The following is a 16,884-nucleotide window of genomic DNA, read 5'->3' as shown; positions in this document are numbered from 1 at the left end:
AAATTTACGTGACTAACATCACGACAGGGCCAAACGGCTGCCTCAAGTTCTGTGGCAACAGTGCTTTAAGGTCGAGCAGCGCTTACACAGCACATGACACAATGGCAAGGAGTGCATCATTACATTTAACATCTTTTTAACATCTCACACTCACACACAGTGTCATGCTTACAAAGAAACAGCAAACTTGTTGGGTGCGTCACCATTGAAATCATCTTGAAAATCTGAATTGCGTTATACAATCACCTGCCATTCTGTTAAGTACACCTCACCGTCTTCAGAACGAGGTCCTCTGCCATCGATAAAGCATTTATCACCCAGAGAACTGCCTATTACTGAACCTCTCCGTGCCTAAATGAATCAAATTGCTGTCACGTGGCTGATACCCGCATTAACAAGCAGATGGATAGGTGTACCTAACAAAATGACTGATAAATGTGTAATAAAGACATCTTTTGAAAGTGAAAGTGGCAAATACCTGCGATAATTCAACAAGGTCAACTGTAATAAAACTGAGGTGATGATGTAAGTATAGTAGCGTGTTTACGGAGCGGAATACATTCTTACCCCTTGGTTTCCATTAAATCTTATCAATGGCGATGATGACAGGACCTGTGAAAAGAAACAAAAAGATTAATTAACGTCAGCCAAGTTACCACAAACACCTTTTGTTTTTTAATTAACTGCTCATGTATGGATATTAAAACTGTTCCGTGAGGGCAAAAATGTGATTTTGAAACCGTCAGCAGTAGATTAAATGGTAACAAAGTAAAGCCATCATCATTTCCGTCCTTTGTCTTTAGAAAAGATACCAGACACTTTGCTAGCTCCTGTACCTGACCCGGGTGAAATCTGTTTATTCCAGTGTAAATGAACTGTGATAGATGGGGAAGACTGAAAAATCCGCCCAGCGTTGGAGAAGCAGAAGCAGTCACGGGTGTAAATGAGGAAGAACAAGAACAGTAAAAAAAAAAAAAAAGCTGCCTGCAATCATGTGGTCACCTTATGGCTCAAGTAGACAAAACAGAAGAGAACTTTTAAAAAGGCATGCTATGTGCCGCAGACCACAAACACGTATGGATTAGTTTTTATGCTGAAGAGTTGATGGTCACATCAATGGTACTGAAAGCAGTAACGCACGAACACCAGAAATAAACCAGAACAGACCATTTCACACTTTCTAACAAAAAAGACGTGAGCGAGACAACCCATTTAATATCACAAAATTAAAGTGACAAAATTGTGACCTCCCACAAGCAGCAATAAGTTTGTAAACACGGGAAAAGCAGCACAGAACAGAGTTTCCAGAATTATTTCAAGGGAAACTGCATTTCCTCACGAGTCCATTTCTTATAAATTTTAATTCTTTCAGTTTAACGATTCTCAAAAAAGTGGAAAAACAAACAAACAAACATTCCCGGACTTGGGGGATTTAAAAAATAAAAATAAAAATTAATAATAATACTACTACATGTGCATTCTTAAAACAAATCTGGTGCTGACGCTAAGACAAAGCAGGGAGCGGCACAGAAAGCCAAACTTAATCAATCAGCAGTTTGCTTCAACCTAAACTGAACCTTTGACAGTGCCGGTAGCTCCAGATGAAGCCTTTTTGGGGCGTCAGCCTCACAATTACAGGTACTGTGAGTACTGTAAGTACCGTTAAACATTTAAACAGCACTTTGGCTTTTCTGATGCTGCTTTAGTGGATTAAATGTGATCAAGTGAGAGTACTAAAAAGTTCAAGAGAGGGTAAGCCTATTAAAGACACAACATGCTTTGTATTCTTGCCTGATCCTGACCCAGAGATCTAGCACTTGCATATAAAGATAACAGAGTTGCTATTCTGTGTGGTTTCACTTAAATTTCATTTTATTTTTTAATTTCAGGCCTTAATAGTATGGACCACATTTCTAGCATAACGGCCGGTGCAGAACGACTGCACGTCTCTACCCATTATAAGCCTACTGGGAGGAACTCTTGAAGCTTTCTGAACTGAGTGGTTTCTGACATATTTCTTATGGACAAAGTTGATTGGCTATGCCTCAGACGCTAGTGAGGATGGTCTCTGCCTATCCAACTACCTTTGGAAAAGCCCACAAACTATTCTGATGGTCATCAAACCACATTTTGATATATACCATGGTGACGAACTCATCATGAAGGGTACTGAAAGAGTTCAAATACAAAAAAAACCGGTCTGTATAAAATTGTGGGAAATTTTTTTCCCACCTTAGTAAAAGCTCTCCAATGATTTTATGGTGTTTATGGTGTCACTAGTTTAAAGGTCTTCTTTAATACTGTAAAATGTTCATTTTGTGGATTTTTTGGTCCTATTTAGAGCTAAACAGCAGACAGATACGTTTTAGCGTATGGTTAACTCTTCTTTGACAAGCCTCTACAGCGAGACCACACAGCTCCATCCTTTACACATCAGATCTAGTTTTAAACTACGACGATTGCAAAATAATCAGCTCGACATTTGAAAATCACCAGTGTGACGTTACTTCAGCTACGAAGATCCTTTATGTGCTACCTGGCTTATATGCCTTTAATGTTAGGCTTGTGACACGCCCATGCATACTCTGACATGTGACTGAAAAGGTTTACATTACTCCTGCAACGCTCGCTGTCCAATCACAGCACACACACCTGTGCAACGTCCTTAATTCCTTCCAAGAAATGCTGGACCTTTGGAGCAGGTTTAGACAAATGCTACAACCATTAAATTAGTTAATGCACCTTATTAGCTTAACTGTTTTTACACAAAAATTGGTTGAAAGAACTATTGAAAAATTAATTAATAAATTAATTAAAGGGCATAATCAACTGCAACATTAAACTGTACTGAACCATCCTGAATGACTTAATCGTTCAAATAAAGCCGGGACTTTCTCCATTCATTTCTGTAATCCACTGTAATCCAGATGTCAAACACTATACTCAACTCCCAAGCAACATTTCAACAGCATAAAGGTCCGCCTCCTCTGAGGAAAAAAAAGAAAAGAAAAAAAAAGCTGCAGTTCAATGGAAACAATTGTGAATTCTGGCAAAGGAATTTTCTCCATTTTATGAAGGAAATCTAGACAAGTTGTGCAAATCCTGCCCAAACTCTTCTGCCAGAACTTTGGAGGCTTCAGCTGGTTTTGCTAACTCTCCTGGTGTGTGCGTTTCTAGCTTGTTTACACACACACACACACACACACACACACACACACACACACACACACACACACACACACACCCCTATCCCTGCTAAAACGATCATCGAGTCTGCTGTAAAGCTGATTTATAATTATTGTTTAATAGCTCAGCTGGGAGTGCTGGACTCAAAGAAACTGTTCTGATGATCCAAAATAGAAGTGTGTTAAATACCTTTTGCCACACCCTTTAATTTCCCTTCCCTTAACCGCAGCCTGTAAGATTCAACGGCGTCTGAAAAACAGCCTGGGCACACATTAAGTTGTGATGTGTGGCACCTTCCTGACAGACAGCCATCTGCCATGTTCAGTTCTGCCAAAGAGTTCTTCCTGTTAAAAGGAAGTTTTTCCTTCCCACTGTTGCCAAGTGCTTGCTCATAATGGGTCACCTGATTGTTGGGGTCTCTGCATTACTGTAGGGTCTTTACCTTACAACATAAAGCACCTTGAGGTGACTGTTGTTGTGATTTGATGCTATTTAACTGAACTGTACTGAATGCGGAAAAAGAATGCAGTCTTTCCAGAACTGGTTTCTGGTAACAGCTTTAAAAGCCTAGCTTAACCTCGCTGTGTGTTCACTGTTTACTAATTAAACATAATGCACTGTAAAAAAAAGAAAAAAAGAACAAGAAAGACTGCTACTTGAAGCAGCAGTGTCTCAGAGACTCTAGTTCTATTATTTGAAGTTAAAGACTTTGTTGCGGAACAAAGGGAATGAAGCGAAGTAATCCTGGCAAAGCAACTCTGCTTAAACTCAAAAGAAATTGCAGGGCAGCAGAAAGGAGATGGAGGAAAAATAAAAATAATATCAACCATCAAATATTTTCCGAGCAACTTAAAATGTACAATAATACATTAAGGAAGTCAAGAAATTCATACTTCGCCAAAATAATCAGTATTAACAAAAATAATCCCAAGGTCCTCTTTTCCACCATAGATCATTTATTTAACCCTGATTTTAAAAGCTCCAAAAGAACCCCCACAGACTCGCTCTGTGAGCAGTTTGCAGACCACTTCAGGGGAAAGATCAGCGCCATCAGATCTGATATTTTATCTAATCGCGATATGATTGTAAACACATCTGAGGGCTCGATTGTACCTGAGGAGACACTGGACAGCTTTGTCCTGGTTAATGCTGAGAACTTTCAGAAGGTTTTCTCCACAGTGAGACCCACCACATGTCTTTTAGATCCAATTCCTTCTTCACGCTTTAAAACACTTTATGGATTTTTTGAGGCTGAGCTTTTATACATGATGAATTGCTCTCTTCAGTTGGGTGTCTTCCCTGCTGCCTTTAAAACGGCGGTGGTGAGGCCCCTTCTGAAGAAGAGCAATTTGGATTGTAATGATTTTAATAACTACAGACCTGTATCCAACTTACCATTTTTAAGTAAAGTCTTAGAAAAACTTGTTTTTACTCAGATTACTGATTTTCTCAATGATAGACAGATCCTGGAGATATTCCAGTCTGGATTTAGGGTGAACCACAGCACAGAGACTGCTCTCCTAAAGGTTTTAAATGATCTTAGATGTAACTGGGACGCCCAAAAGCTCTCAGTCCTGGTGCTACTGGATCTAAGCGCAGCCTTTGATACAGTAGACCACGCTATTCTTTTAAACAGACTAAAACACATGGTGGGCCTCTCTGGTGCTGTACACAACTGGTTCACTTCCTATCTCTCTGACAGATCTTTTATGGTGAGTATGGATACATGCTCCTCTAAGATCCATAAAATGACATGTGGTGTGCCTCAAGGGTCGGTTCTAGGCCCTGTACTTTTTAATTTGTATATGTTGCCTCTCGGCAGTGTCATCAGGAGGCATGGAGTGAACTTCCACAGTTACGCTGATGACACGCAGCTGTACATCTCCGTGTCTCCTGATGACACCAGACCAATGGATGCCCTTTTTAACTGTATCTTGGATATAAGATCTTGGATGGCAGAAAACTTTTTACAGCTTAACCAGGACAAAACTGAAGTTTTAATTGTCGGTCCTGAGGCTCAGAGAGAGAAACTCTTGTCTAAATTAGAGGCATTTTCACTATGTCCTTCGCTACAAGTGAAAAACCTGGGTGTTATTTTTGACTCTGAGCTTGGTTTTATCCCACATGTTAAACATGTAACCAAAATTGGATTTTATCATCTAAAAAAATATAGCCAGAGTCCGCCCTATTCTCTCTCGGGCCAACACGGAGATGCTGATGCATGCTTTTATTACCAGTCGCATTGATTACTGTAATGCCCTGCTCTCTGGTCTTCCTAAGAAGAATATTTCAACTTTACAACTCTTGCAAAACTCGGCAGCTCGTGTGCTGACGAAGACCAGAGGGCGGGCCCACATTACACCGGTTTTAGAATCGCTGCACTGGCTCCCCGTGTGTTTCAGGATCGATTTTAAAGTTCTTTTATTGGTTTTTAAATGTCTTAATGGTCTTGGGCCTTCTTATCTCTCAGATCTGCTTTTACCATACGAACCCTCGCGGACCCTGAGGTCCTCTGGTACTGGCCTTTTGATAGTCCCTAAAGTCAGGACACATACTCACGGAGAGGCAGCTTTTCAGTGGTATGGTCCTCGTCTGTGGAACAGCCTGCCGGAGGAGCTCAGGGCCGCAGAGAACGTACATGTTTTTAAGAACAGGCTCAAGACCCACCTTTTTAATTTAGCTTTTACTTAGCGTTTATTTATTTTTTTATGCTTATTTATTCTATCCTGTTATTCTATTATTAATTTAGGATTTACCTAATATTTCTTGATTTTATTCTTATTCATTTTTTAATCTTCTTACTCTATTTATATTGTATCCTGTTCTTATTTATTTTATCATTTTACCCTGTATACATCGTATTGCGTCATATCTCCAGTGTTTCCTCGGAGGGCGCTCTCTGCACCGGGGCTGTTATTGACCGTGGCTGCTGGGTCTCTGGGGTCCTCTCAGCCTGGTTGGGGGGCTCCTTTGCCTCCCTCCTGCTGTGTGCCCAGCCCGGAGGCTGCGGTCTGTGACCGGCTCCCGGTGCAGACAGCTCTCTGTTATGTTTCCTCACTTTGCTCATGCGAGCCCAGCCCAATTTTTACTCTTTAAGTGTGCGCGTGTGTGTATGTGTGTGTGGGTGGGGGTGGGGGGATATATGTGTATTGAGAGTGTGGGGAGTGAGTTGGAGGGTGGGGTGGGCTGCTTTTAACTATGTAAAGCACTTTGTGCTACATTTTTTCTGTATGAAAAGTGCTTTATAAATAAAGATTGATTGATTGATTGATTGATTATACTGTACTAAACTCATAATATTAGAAACCAAAAGAAAGGAAGAAGAGAGGGGGAAAAAAAGAAAATAAAAAAGCACAGCCTATCCGGGGACACCACACCTTTCATGGAGCCAGGCTCCCCGGTCTCCCCCCTGCAATGTTTAACGCAGCACCAGTTTTAGCACCCTATGCCCTCCCCCTCCCAGCAATGCTAACATACTGCTACCCTCAGCCTGTTCGTTTGAATGGGCTGCTGACATGTCACTATTCTCTGGGACCTGAGCCCAGAACGTTCCACAGAGCTAACCTTGGGGACACAGTACAGCTCCTGGCCTCAGACTGAGCATGCGGATGTCCCCACACAGTGCCTACTAGCAAGGAAATGAGGACCAGCAGGGACTTGGTGCCAAAGAGCTAATGAAGAAACTAAAAATCTAAAAATCTGTCAAAATGAAAGCTTAACTTCTGAGTGCTTATTTTCCCCCTATAGTATTAAAAAAAAAAAAAAGCTAATGATGATTTAAAACTTGATTTTCAAAAAGAATGTAGAACGAGTCCTTTTCAACTGTAACATACGATTAATGGCCAGCTTTGAAGCGACATCCACATCCACAACACAAACACAATACATCGCTAACGGAGTGCTACTTCACATTACCGCCGCTTCTGTTTTGGACGTGCAGAGAAGCAGAACACGGACTAACTTTTGCCTGTCTTCACACCTCATCAGTCACTGCAGAAAAGTGTTCAAATCTAACCACATGTGCTCATTTCTAAAGAAAGAGGAGGGGGAGGAGGTCAAACGCTTTTTATGTTATAACCTCAACTGGGGCACACCTGATTTTAGTACAGCTCCGTTTTGCACTGCATCAGAGTATTACTCAGTCAGAATGGAGTCTCTCATACATTATGCAATGTTTACATCCAACAGTTAGGGAGTATCAGACACTATGTGAAAAACAATTCATGAAAAACATCTTTTCAAATCTGATTTCCAAACATTAGATCAAGTAATTGCAAATTAAGAGTTGGGGTAAAGAAGGCTTAGCTCCTTTTATTGACGCCACAGCTTTTGACTGCATTAGACATCCTCAGAAGTTATCCAATTTGTCAATGATCAGTTCAGATATTTATTCAGTGAGAAGTCCTCAGCATGCTTATAATTTGCAATTGTCCTCCTTAAAAGGAAAAAACAACAGTAAACCCTGACCTGAGCTTTTAAGATCTTGTTAGTGAGATTTTGGTATTTCCTAATCAAACCTTGCTCAGAGTTACCAAACATTTCATTAAACACATCATTAGCCTGCTTGGCCACAATCTTTTTAAAAGCTTAATAACAAAAATCTAAAGGGGTTCCTGACTATTAATGTGACAGGGTCAAAAACTAGATGGCACACAGGAAATTACCACTCAGATTAACGCAGAAACTATGTGAATTTGATTAGTTACACAAGTGCAACTCTCCAACAATGCAGACTGCAGGGGAAGTAAAGGCATGTCTTTGTTTGGTTGTGAATGTGCACAGGAATAGCCAGGACTAAATCCCCATGGGTAGGACTCCAGTCAGGTGTTTAGTTGCATCACTGTCACACTTTTAAGGTGCTCCACCTGTCTAGGATTTCAGAGGTGGAAAGAGCACTATGTGCCATGTACTCTGCAGGGGTAAACTGGTACTGGGTGTTCCTAGTCATAATACGAAGTGTGCGTGCATTTCTGCAGTGCTTCTTTTGCGTGTCTAAACCCTGAAAATAGACGTGGCAGCACAATAGCACACACGTATAATTGGGCTAACTCTGTGTTCCATTTACTGTAAGATCTTCACCTCTAGAAGGAAACCCTTTGAAGGGTTAAGTTTTCCATCTTTTGATTCAGAGCTTCTTTTGATCGCGTGCTTGAATTGAAGCATTACTTTAGCCCTGCAACAAAGAAATGGTGCACACATAATCTGCACATGGCATCTGACAGGTTTTTTTTTTTGGTTTTTTTGTTTTTTTTAAACATACGCTTATGGCACAACAATTTAAAAACAAAACAAAACACAAGACTACGCCTTGTGTCACCCTAAGCTTTTATTCTCTGTTTAATTACTACATGCATGTAAAACTTGAGTATAAAAACAGAAAGCAGTCTCATTACAAAGAGAGACATTTCTCTGAAAACTGAAGTGAGCAAAACAAACTAAACTCATTTAAGATCTTAATAGAAGTTCTTCAAATAGTCTTCTTCTTCTAAGGCCTTGACAAAAGTGATGTGAAAGTGGAGACTCAGCAGGCATTCAGAGGCTCCAGAAGAGCAAAAACAAGCAAATGGGCAAAACAGTAAGTTTACCAATTATGCAGAAAATGTTTCATTTGTCATTATAAACCTTTTACACACTTAAGACCATTAAGCTGGGCTGAATTCCCTGGACTGATAACTAAGATTTGATTTTTTTATTTTTTTTTTATTTTTTTAAATAAACAGGATCATTAGTAGTAGCTGGACTTTTTAATTAGTGCAACAATATGAACACTCAGGTTGTGCTGAAGACTGGTCGCCGCATCTCACACCATGTTGATACAGCCAGCAACAAACCACATGTTAGATTTTTTTAAATACTGAGATTACTAGTGTAGCAATAAGAGAGCTTCCTGCAGTAAGTTAATGAAATCTTATGATAATAGTGTTGCAAATTGAACACTATGAAATATGGAACCAACGGTGATTATAGTACCAGTGTGCAGGGAGTTCAGAGAACAGGTCTACAAAAATTAAAATGGTAAAAACGTGGTAATTCTCACGTTTAAGGTCATCGCCTCTGGCATTTCCTGACAGTTTTCCAGCCTGGGTGATATTTTTAGATCCCTGGAAATCCCTTTATGACCACTTGGGCTGTGACCTCTATTTCACCACGAACTTCAACTTCTCTTTCACACTGACCTGAATTTGTACAATGGATCATTACTGGTGATGAGAGGCGGGCTTCCAGCTTTGTTTGAGAAGTTTTACAATTTCCAAGCAGGAATCCAGGGATTAATGCAGATGCGCAGTTTTGAGGGGATCTCATAGAACTCCAAACAGACAGCTATACAAATCACCATGGTTCCGCAATACTTCACTTAGAAAATGCACAGCTGTACACTCACTGGACACTTTATTTGGTATACCTTGCAAATACTAGCTTGTACCGTGTTTTACGTTGAGACAGGCCTTTGTGGCAGAGATTCAACCATACTCAGACCAGCCCATCTGGCACCAGCAACCATGTTCACAGTCACTTAAATCACATTTCCACCCATTTGGATCCAATCAATTAATCTATTATTTGTCAAAATTGCCCGTACACGTTGCGTGTTACGCGTAGGACTCAGGTAGTATTATGCTTAACACGTAGTACACCCAGTTTGAACTTCAGCACACTATCTTGACCACATCTGTGTGCAGTACATTCAATACATGTTTTTAATAATGCTGCATCATTGGTGAAGAGTAAAAACAGCTGGACAACCCTCCGTACAGCTTTGTGACAACTTAACCACTGCCATGCAAACCACATTTGCACTGTTCTTCGTTTCCTGGCTTTTAAAAGTAATCTGTCCGTGATCTTACAGTAATATATTGAGTTTGGGAAGTAGCAATGATGGTGGGAGGTAGCTCAGAGCTACTTATTTAAATTTTAAAAAAAAAAAAAAAAAAAAAAAAGTGTAAGAAATGAATGTACCTCATTTGTGCAACCGACCTGTGAACTGTGCAGTAGGGGTGCAACGATACACAAAATTCACGGTTCGGTTCAATATTTTGGTGTCACGGTTCGATATTTTTTCGATACAAAAAAAAAAAATGTTTATGCCTTTTTAATTTGTCATTTATTAAAATTATAAATATATATTTTAACTCAAAAGTACAGTTTCTAAATTTAATGTTGCTGAAACAACAAAATAAAATAAAAAAATAAATCTATCTGACCGAGAAATCACTCATCTTTAGAAAAGAGTTTATTACAGAGAAATGGCTCTTTCCAAAATAAAAGCTATACTATATGCTTCTTCTGGGCTATATACTCAGCAGCATATTAAACATATTAGGTCCCCATAAGGAGAATCATGTGCTTGTTGTTTTTGTCTGCTTCCACTTGTCTTTTGCACTAGGATGTCGTCGGCGTAAATGTGCAGTGATATTCGTTGTGTTCCCACTAGTGCTGTCAGCGTTAATCTCGTTAAAATTACATTAACGCCATAACGTGGCAAATCTCCTTTAACGAGTTACCGCGGATTGCCCCGTGCGTGGGGCTGGACGGCGTCAACATGTTAACAAGCTAAGTGCGCTAACGCACTAGTTCCCACCAATTGAGCATTGCGTGGCACATCCGACATACTGTTTTACTTTTGTCCATGACGTGCTTACCATCAGGGTCATGCTTCACATGAAAACCAAGATCGTTCCAAACGCCAGATCTGAATTAGGGTGGGGGAGGTTCAGTTTCAGGTAGCGTTGAGGCAGCTTAGCTTCTGTCTTGCTAGCTTGCGCTCCGCTCAGTGGATCTGCACTCGACAGTGCAGCCTAGGCAGAGTAGTCGAACGCAGATCCACTGAGCGCTCAACACAGACAGCATCGTCAGAAGAAAAGTTGATAAAATAAATAAAAAAATTTGTATTGTTCAATACATATGCGTACCGAACCGAAAGCACTGTATCGAACGGTTCAATATCGATACGAGTATTGTTGCACCCCTACTGTGAAGCCTGTTAATTTTAAATCTGTGTGACCTGATCTTTGAGCTAGCACATGCAAAGTGTAATCACTGTCCAGTGTATGTAGTTGAGCTACATTGACACCCTACAGATGGAAAAATTCAGTTTTCTTACTCCAACAGCATCGGAGGTCCAACACGAGAATAATTATTGTGTGTGTTCCAACCTGCTTTCTGAGGTAGAAACACACACAAGGATAGACGTGAACATAAAAGAGGAATCTCCTTTCAAACTCAGTCTTTTCAAATGTGGAAAAGCCTGCATTGAATTGGCAGATATTTCTTCAAGGTCCAGCCTAATTCAGGTTTTCTGAATTGATGAAGCAGTCTTTCATGTATTACGTCTGGGCATTTATTCTTTATTGCTACAACCCACTGAGCGAAGTAACACCTTTAAAAACGAAGGTTATGTGTGAATAAAACTCAAATGTGCATATAATTTGTTCTGGCGCCACAGTCACACTACTCATTTGTGCCTATTTTAAGCATTTATGATGCTCCACGTATGATTAAAAATTAAAAGACCAAACCATGACCCATGCACTGACTGAGCTCTTGGAAAGGACATACCAGGTCATGGAGACATTGTCACTTGTGGTAACCTTGCCACAGGGCACAGGAACACCATGACATTTAGAGTCGTATTTGGCCTTAGTGGTTATGGTCATCTCTTGCAGTGTCCCATGCTCTGCTGAAACTGAGGAGTAAGCATTCCTTAAATAACCGTAGCGCTGGCATTAGCCAACTGGATTCATGCAACAAAATCCCCACCCAGGTTCTGTTACCTCCCCTACCGTTCCCATAAGGTCTGAGACGGGGTTAGGTGGCCAAGCCCCCAGCTTACTTACAACTTCCTTAGATACAAGTGCTTTAATTCAGAATTTGTCACCGTTAAAACTTATGCTCACAGATGAAAAACAACAGAAAGGGTGTCAATTTTTCACCCATGATGGAGAAACTCAAAAGTTCTTTATCTAGAGAAGAAATTTAAGCTCTGGACAACAATTTGAGCAATTCAACAACTTTCTATCCTGACAATTCCGAAGGCAAAACATGCTTTCGGTTACACGTATCAGACAAATGCCACTTTAGGTTATGAAGAACTAGACTTAACGGAGCGCACTCACATCTCATACAACTCTTTATAAAGTTCAGGACTTCAAGCGAATAAAATGTGGAATATACTGCACATAAATCCAGACCATAGATCATCACGGGACTGATGCCAGCACTGATGTTTGTCCTCATGAATACAAAATTCATTCTTTTCCTCTCACTACAACACAAATAACTTGTCAATACCACTGGGACTAGCTACCCCTCACCAGTATTCCTGGTTTAAGTTATTATCATGCCAAATGTTTGTAAAATCTATCATTACCGAACGAAGCTTGGTTCCCTGTGCAGATACTGTGTGAAAGTCTTCAAGTCATTACACCTCATGACAGTGGTGTAAAAGTGAATTAGAAGTGAGTTTGTCTTTAAGACGAAGGTCAATTGGGCATTTCTATTGTCAAAACAGAGGTGTGAGTTGGGTCTGTGTGCATGAGAGAGCACGCACCTGTATGGGGGCTTCTGGACAAAAGGCTGTCTCTTTGATGGATGGACATGTTAAGTTTTAGATCTTTTGAGATAGGAAAAAAACCTAAAACCCCCAAGTACTATTTCAGCACACTAGTCAAGCTGTTTTTTCCTAGTACTGTGCTATAAAAGTCATGCAGACATAATTCAAAACTTATCTGTACTCTCCATAACCTTCAGCTCAGTGATGCCGGGTAGCCTTACTCATTTCCTTGCTTATGTCACAGCTAGTAGGAAGAAAAAAAAAAGCGAGTGAGTCTCTGCTGGCAGTCCCGTAGCAGAAGCTCCAGTTCACCATGTCCTCAGACGTACCAAGAAAAACCCCCACCTGACAGTCACGTCTCATTCAGCCAGCAGTGCAACAAGACATGCTTTATTAGACTAATACAGCATCTAAATGAACTGAATCAGCTTTCCGTCTGGTCCCGTGTTTTGTATTTTGTTAGCTTACAGAGGAATGTGATCAATAAGCCTTTAAAAATTTCTTGCTCTCCCACAAAGCAAAGCGTGTAGTGACTTCACTATGACACAATTAAGAGTTCACCTCTCTTCCTCTACCAGCTCACCCCAGCAGTTGGGTGCCAGCCAATGTTAGAACAATCAGGAACTCTAAGGGGGGGAAAAGCAACAATGAAGGCAATTTAGGCTCAGGTTTGAGGCAGTGGCATGAGTGATAGGGATGTTTCTGAGAAACAACAGCAGAGATGGACCATACGGACCAAAGGGAGCGTAAACTGCACATAGCTTCAGTCTCAGATGATCCTGTTGATTTCTTTTTATTCAAATGAAGGCAGAGTTCTTGTATTTATAACCTAATGAAAACTGATAACAGCCAACCACAGGCAAATAAGAATCCCCAAACTGACGTCAGTCCAACAACTCTCACCACAATTTATGGCATGTGAATGTAGGAAGACAGGGTCTTCAGTTGAGAAGAGCACCGCTCCTGAGCCCCAGTGTTAGCCTTTGTTTGGATTTCATTCCAGTGCTTTTAAATATGTAAAGCTCTCATTTGTGTAATTAACACAGCAGACACCAACATTACTAACATTATAAGACTGATTATCTTCTTTAGAGGACACACGTGCACACCTATGCAGGACTGTTCTGTGTCACATGGGTGGTTTAATAATCTCTCATCATCTGTCCAATGAACCTGTTGAAGTCATAAAAACAGTGCTTAACTGCCTCTGCAGTCCTGTGCTTATTGGCATATAGCAATCCCAAAACTAAGCAAGAGCTCAGAACCTGCCGACCTCAGAGATGCCGCTCAACACAAAAAGTTTGAATGCGAATCGTGAACCGTTGAGCCCGCCAAGAGTCAACATCCCCACAATGAGGCAGCAAAGTTTCTATCACCTTACTACTCCAAAACCATTCACTTCTCTATATCGTCCACACATCCGATTAGTCAGTAGCACAGTCATTCAAACTGTGAGTAAGGGTTAAGTCAAATAACAGGGAAAGAGGTCAGGATAATCTCACAATGAGCTATACGAGTTTAGCAACACGTCTGCACGTCAGTTCAAGGGCCACTTTCAGGAGAGCATCTTCTGGATTGTGAAACAAGTTTTCAATTCCTCTGACATCCATGTTATCAAAGGAAACTTCCAGCTGACCAATTTCCTGTGTACTCTGAGTCGTTTAATGCAAATTTGAGCCTTTGCAGATTGGATGAGCACTGGGCAGCAGTTTATCCTCAAAGCTCTGCCAGTTCAGTGTTTGGAGCCCATTTTGGGAGGTAGCAACGACCAGCTGCCTCCTAAGGGAATTTCTAGTCCCACAGTTAAGACAGTGTTACCAAATCAGTAAGCAATGGCACTCTGTGACCTCCCACAGCTCATAGAAAACTGCCATAACGTTCATCTGGCCAACGAACGTACTAGAAGGGCAGCGGTTCTCCCCACTGGTGGGTTATAGAGTCATGTTATTGGGAAAAATACATGTGGAAAATTTATCTTGGTTGTCAAACAGAAGAGTTTGACATCCACCGTGGAACAGGCACAGGACACAGACGGAGCTGTGAGGAGAGCATTTTCTTAGATTAATGGTTTAATTTACTCTGACCGATAAAAAGTTAAAAATCAAATAAATTGCCAGATATTTTCTGGCAGGTTCACCCATCGATAACCATAATAATCAGTTAATTTAGCCTTTCTGCCAAATAAATACCAAGTGTTCCACAGTTTTAACAATTTGCTTGACTAATCTAACATATTCATATCTGCAATGAACTCTCACCTTAAAGTTTTGTTTTTCTAACCTGCACCCCTGGGAAATATCAGGAAGGCATGATTAAACGCTAAAGCTTAAGATCTGCGAGATAATAATAAGTTTCTGCCTCCTTCACGAGACTGGAGGCAGATGCCAGATGATGAAAGTTTTCATGGGAAGCAGTCAGGCTGGTAACAGCAGTGGACAATCGGTATGGCACGTTTTCAGCGGGTAACGTAAGAAAGCTCACATGGCATGTGTTTTGATAAAATTGTGGCCAAATGCACTGCTAACAGATCTCTAAATCACAACACCAAAGTCCTAAATGATCATCATTTCCTAATATAACCATCACAGATACCTTCTAATGCTCATTCCTTCCATGTGCCTTGTATTTGATTAGGCAGACCTCTTCCTACAACTAGTGGCCACCCAGTTACCTGTCACAGTTTACTGTTGTGGATTGTCAGCTGCAGTCCTGCTATACACAGCCACTGAAGCTGGAGATAAGGCCCTTTCCTCCTGGCCTGTCAGCTTTTCCCTGTCAAATATTTATAGAAGCTGAAACGTTAGATGGCCACCATCAGACTTAAAGCTGTGGACACAAGAAGCCGAGTAAGAGCAAAAAGCAACCCAGAAACCCACGAGCTGAATCTAGTGTCCAGTAACTTCAGACAATGTCTAAAGCTGTAAACTGAACATGATGAGCATTTACTGGATGTGAGGAGGGGGGTTGGGTAAAAAAAAATGCCCATGTTTCGCATGAATACCGAGTGCTTTTTCAAAGTATTCACTGCCGAGCCAAGGCTTTGAGAGAGGTAACAGCTTAAAGTGAGCGGACAGGGCTCAGATAACCGACGGCACCAGACACCCTCATGTGTGGGCAGTTTGATGGCTAGTTTAGCTAGCAAGGTTTGCCCCCACCACCACCCCACTTCCCCCCCCCCAAAAAAAAAAAAAACAGGAGAGAAATGACAGGGGTACCAAACTTTCTGGAAACATCTGTACACGAGCCATAAATGACTAATTTTCACTGATAATTCTTCTACGTTATAAAAGACGTATTTAAGCAAGACAAGTGGCCGATACCAAGTTTACACAGAGAGGCTGAAACAACGCGATGAAGTAAGCGGGCTGCGGGTCCAGTGGCACCGGGCTGGAGTGAGGGGTGTCTGGGTGTAGCTACAAAAACACGGAAAACCCACCGAGCACCCGGCCACAGCCGGGGCTCGCTAAACTACACGCTCATCAAACCGAACCGGCCGTGGACCTCAGCCTGAAGGCAGGCGGAGCGGGGACCGACCTCCCTCCGCCTGTCACAGCCGCCAGCACGGACTTCGGGAGCCGACCGGGACGGCACGGAACCGAAAAGGCGCCGCTTACCCTGCTGCTCTGGTAGGCTTCGAACGCCTTCAGCGCGCTGTCAGTGAGTTTGACGTGAAACACGGAGACATTGCTGCCGTTGCTCACTCTTCCACAGGACAGTCCGTAACACTGCTCCTCCTTCAGCGCCGCCATCTTGCTCTCGCTCCCACCACCACGCGCACGGACGCGCTCTGCCGTAAACCGAGAAGTCCCGGTGCTTTTCAATGAATATGCAGCAACGAACCGGGGAGCGAGGAAGCCCCGTGGGCAAAGCCCGAGTGTCTGCTCAGAAATAATAACGACGACGACGACGATGATATTGATGATGATGATGATGACACTTTACAGCGTCACACCTGTGTTGCTTTTATAAGTTTGGTAACTGAGCGATGTTAAATTGTTTCAATATTTTGAACACTTAAAACTAATTGATATTTTAGATGACTTTGATTTTTTTTCCTGGATATTTTGTAATTATGTCATTTTATTAACGACTGAAAAATATACACTGACTATATGAGCCAGCACTGCCCAGCAGAAACGCGTAGGTAG

At 41.5% G+C, this 16,884-nt stretch overlaps 1 protein-coding gene across 1 annotated transcript in view; it reads right to left on the bottom strand.

The window, feature by feature from the left end:
• ell (elongation factor RNA polymerase II) overlaps positions 1–16,640 on the bottom strand; it is a 37,178-nt gene extending 20,538 nt beyond the window's left edge. The window contains exons 1-2 of the mRNA XM_085397607.1: positions 16,351–16,640; positions 568–612 (exon numbers count right to left, since the gene is read on the bottom strand). Coding sequence (XP_085253733.1) covers positions 568–612; positions 16,351–16,485 — 180 coding nt within the window. The 5' untranslated portion in view covers positions 16,486–16,640. The remainder of the gene's footprint in view (positions 1–567; positions 613–16,350) is intronic.
• Between the last annotated feature and the right edge of the window lie 244 nt (positions 16,641–16,884).

Source organism: Rhamphochromis longiceps, linkage group LG23 (genome assembly GCF_057381845.1).
Source record: "Rhamphochromis longiceps isolate RC_006_pf linkage group LG23, R_longiceps_female_GT1.1, whole genome shotgun sequence".
Lineage (NCBI taxonomy): Eukaryota > Metazoa > Chordata > Actinopteri > Cichliformes > Cichlidae > Rhamphochromis > Rhamphochromis longiceps.
The sequence above is the reverse complement of the archived record's forward strand: the minus strand, read 5'-3'. Positions and strand labels throughout refer to the sequence as shown.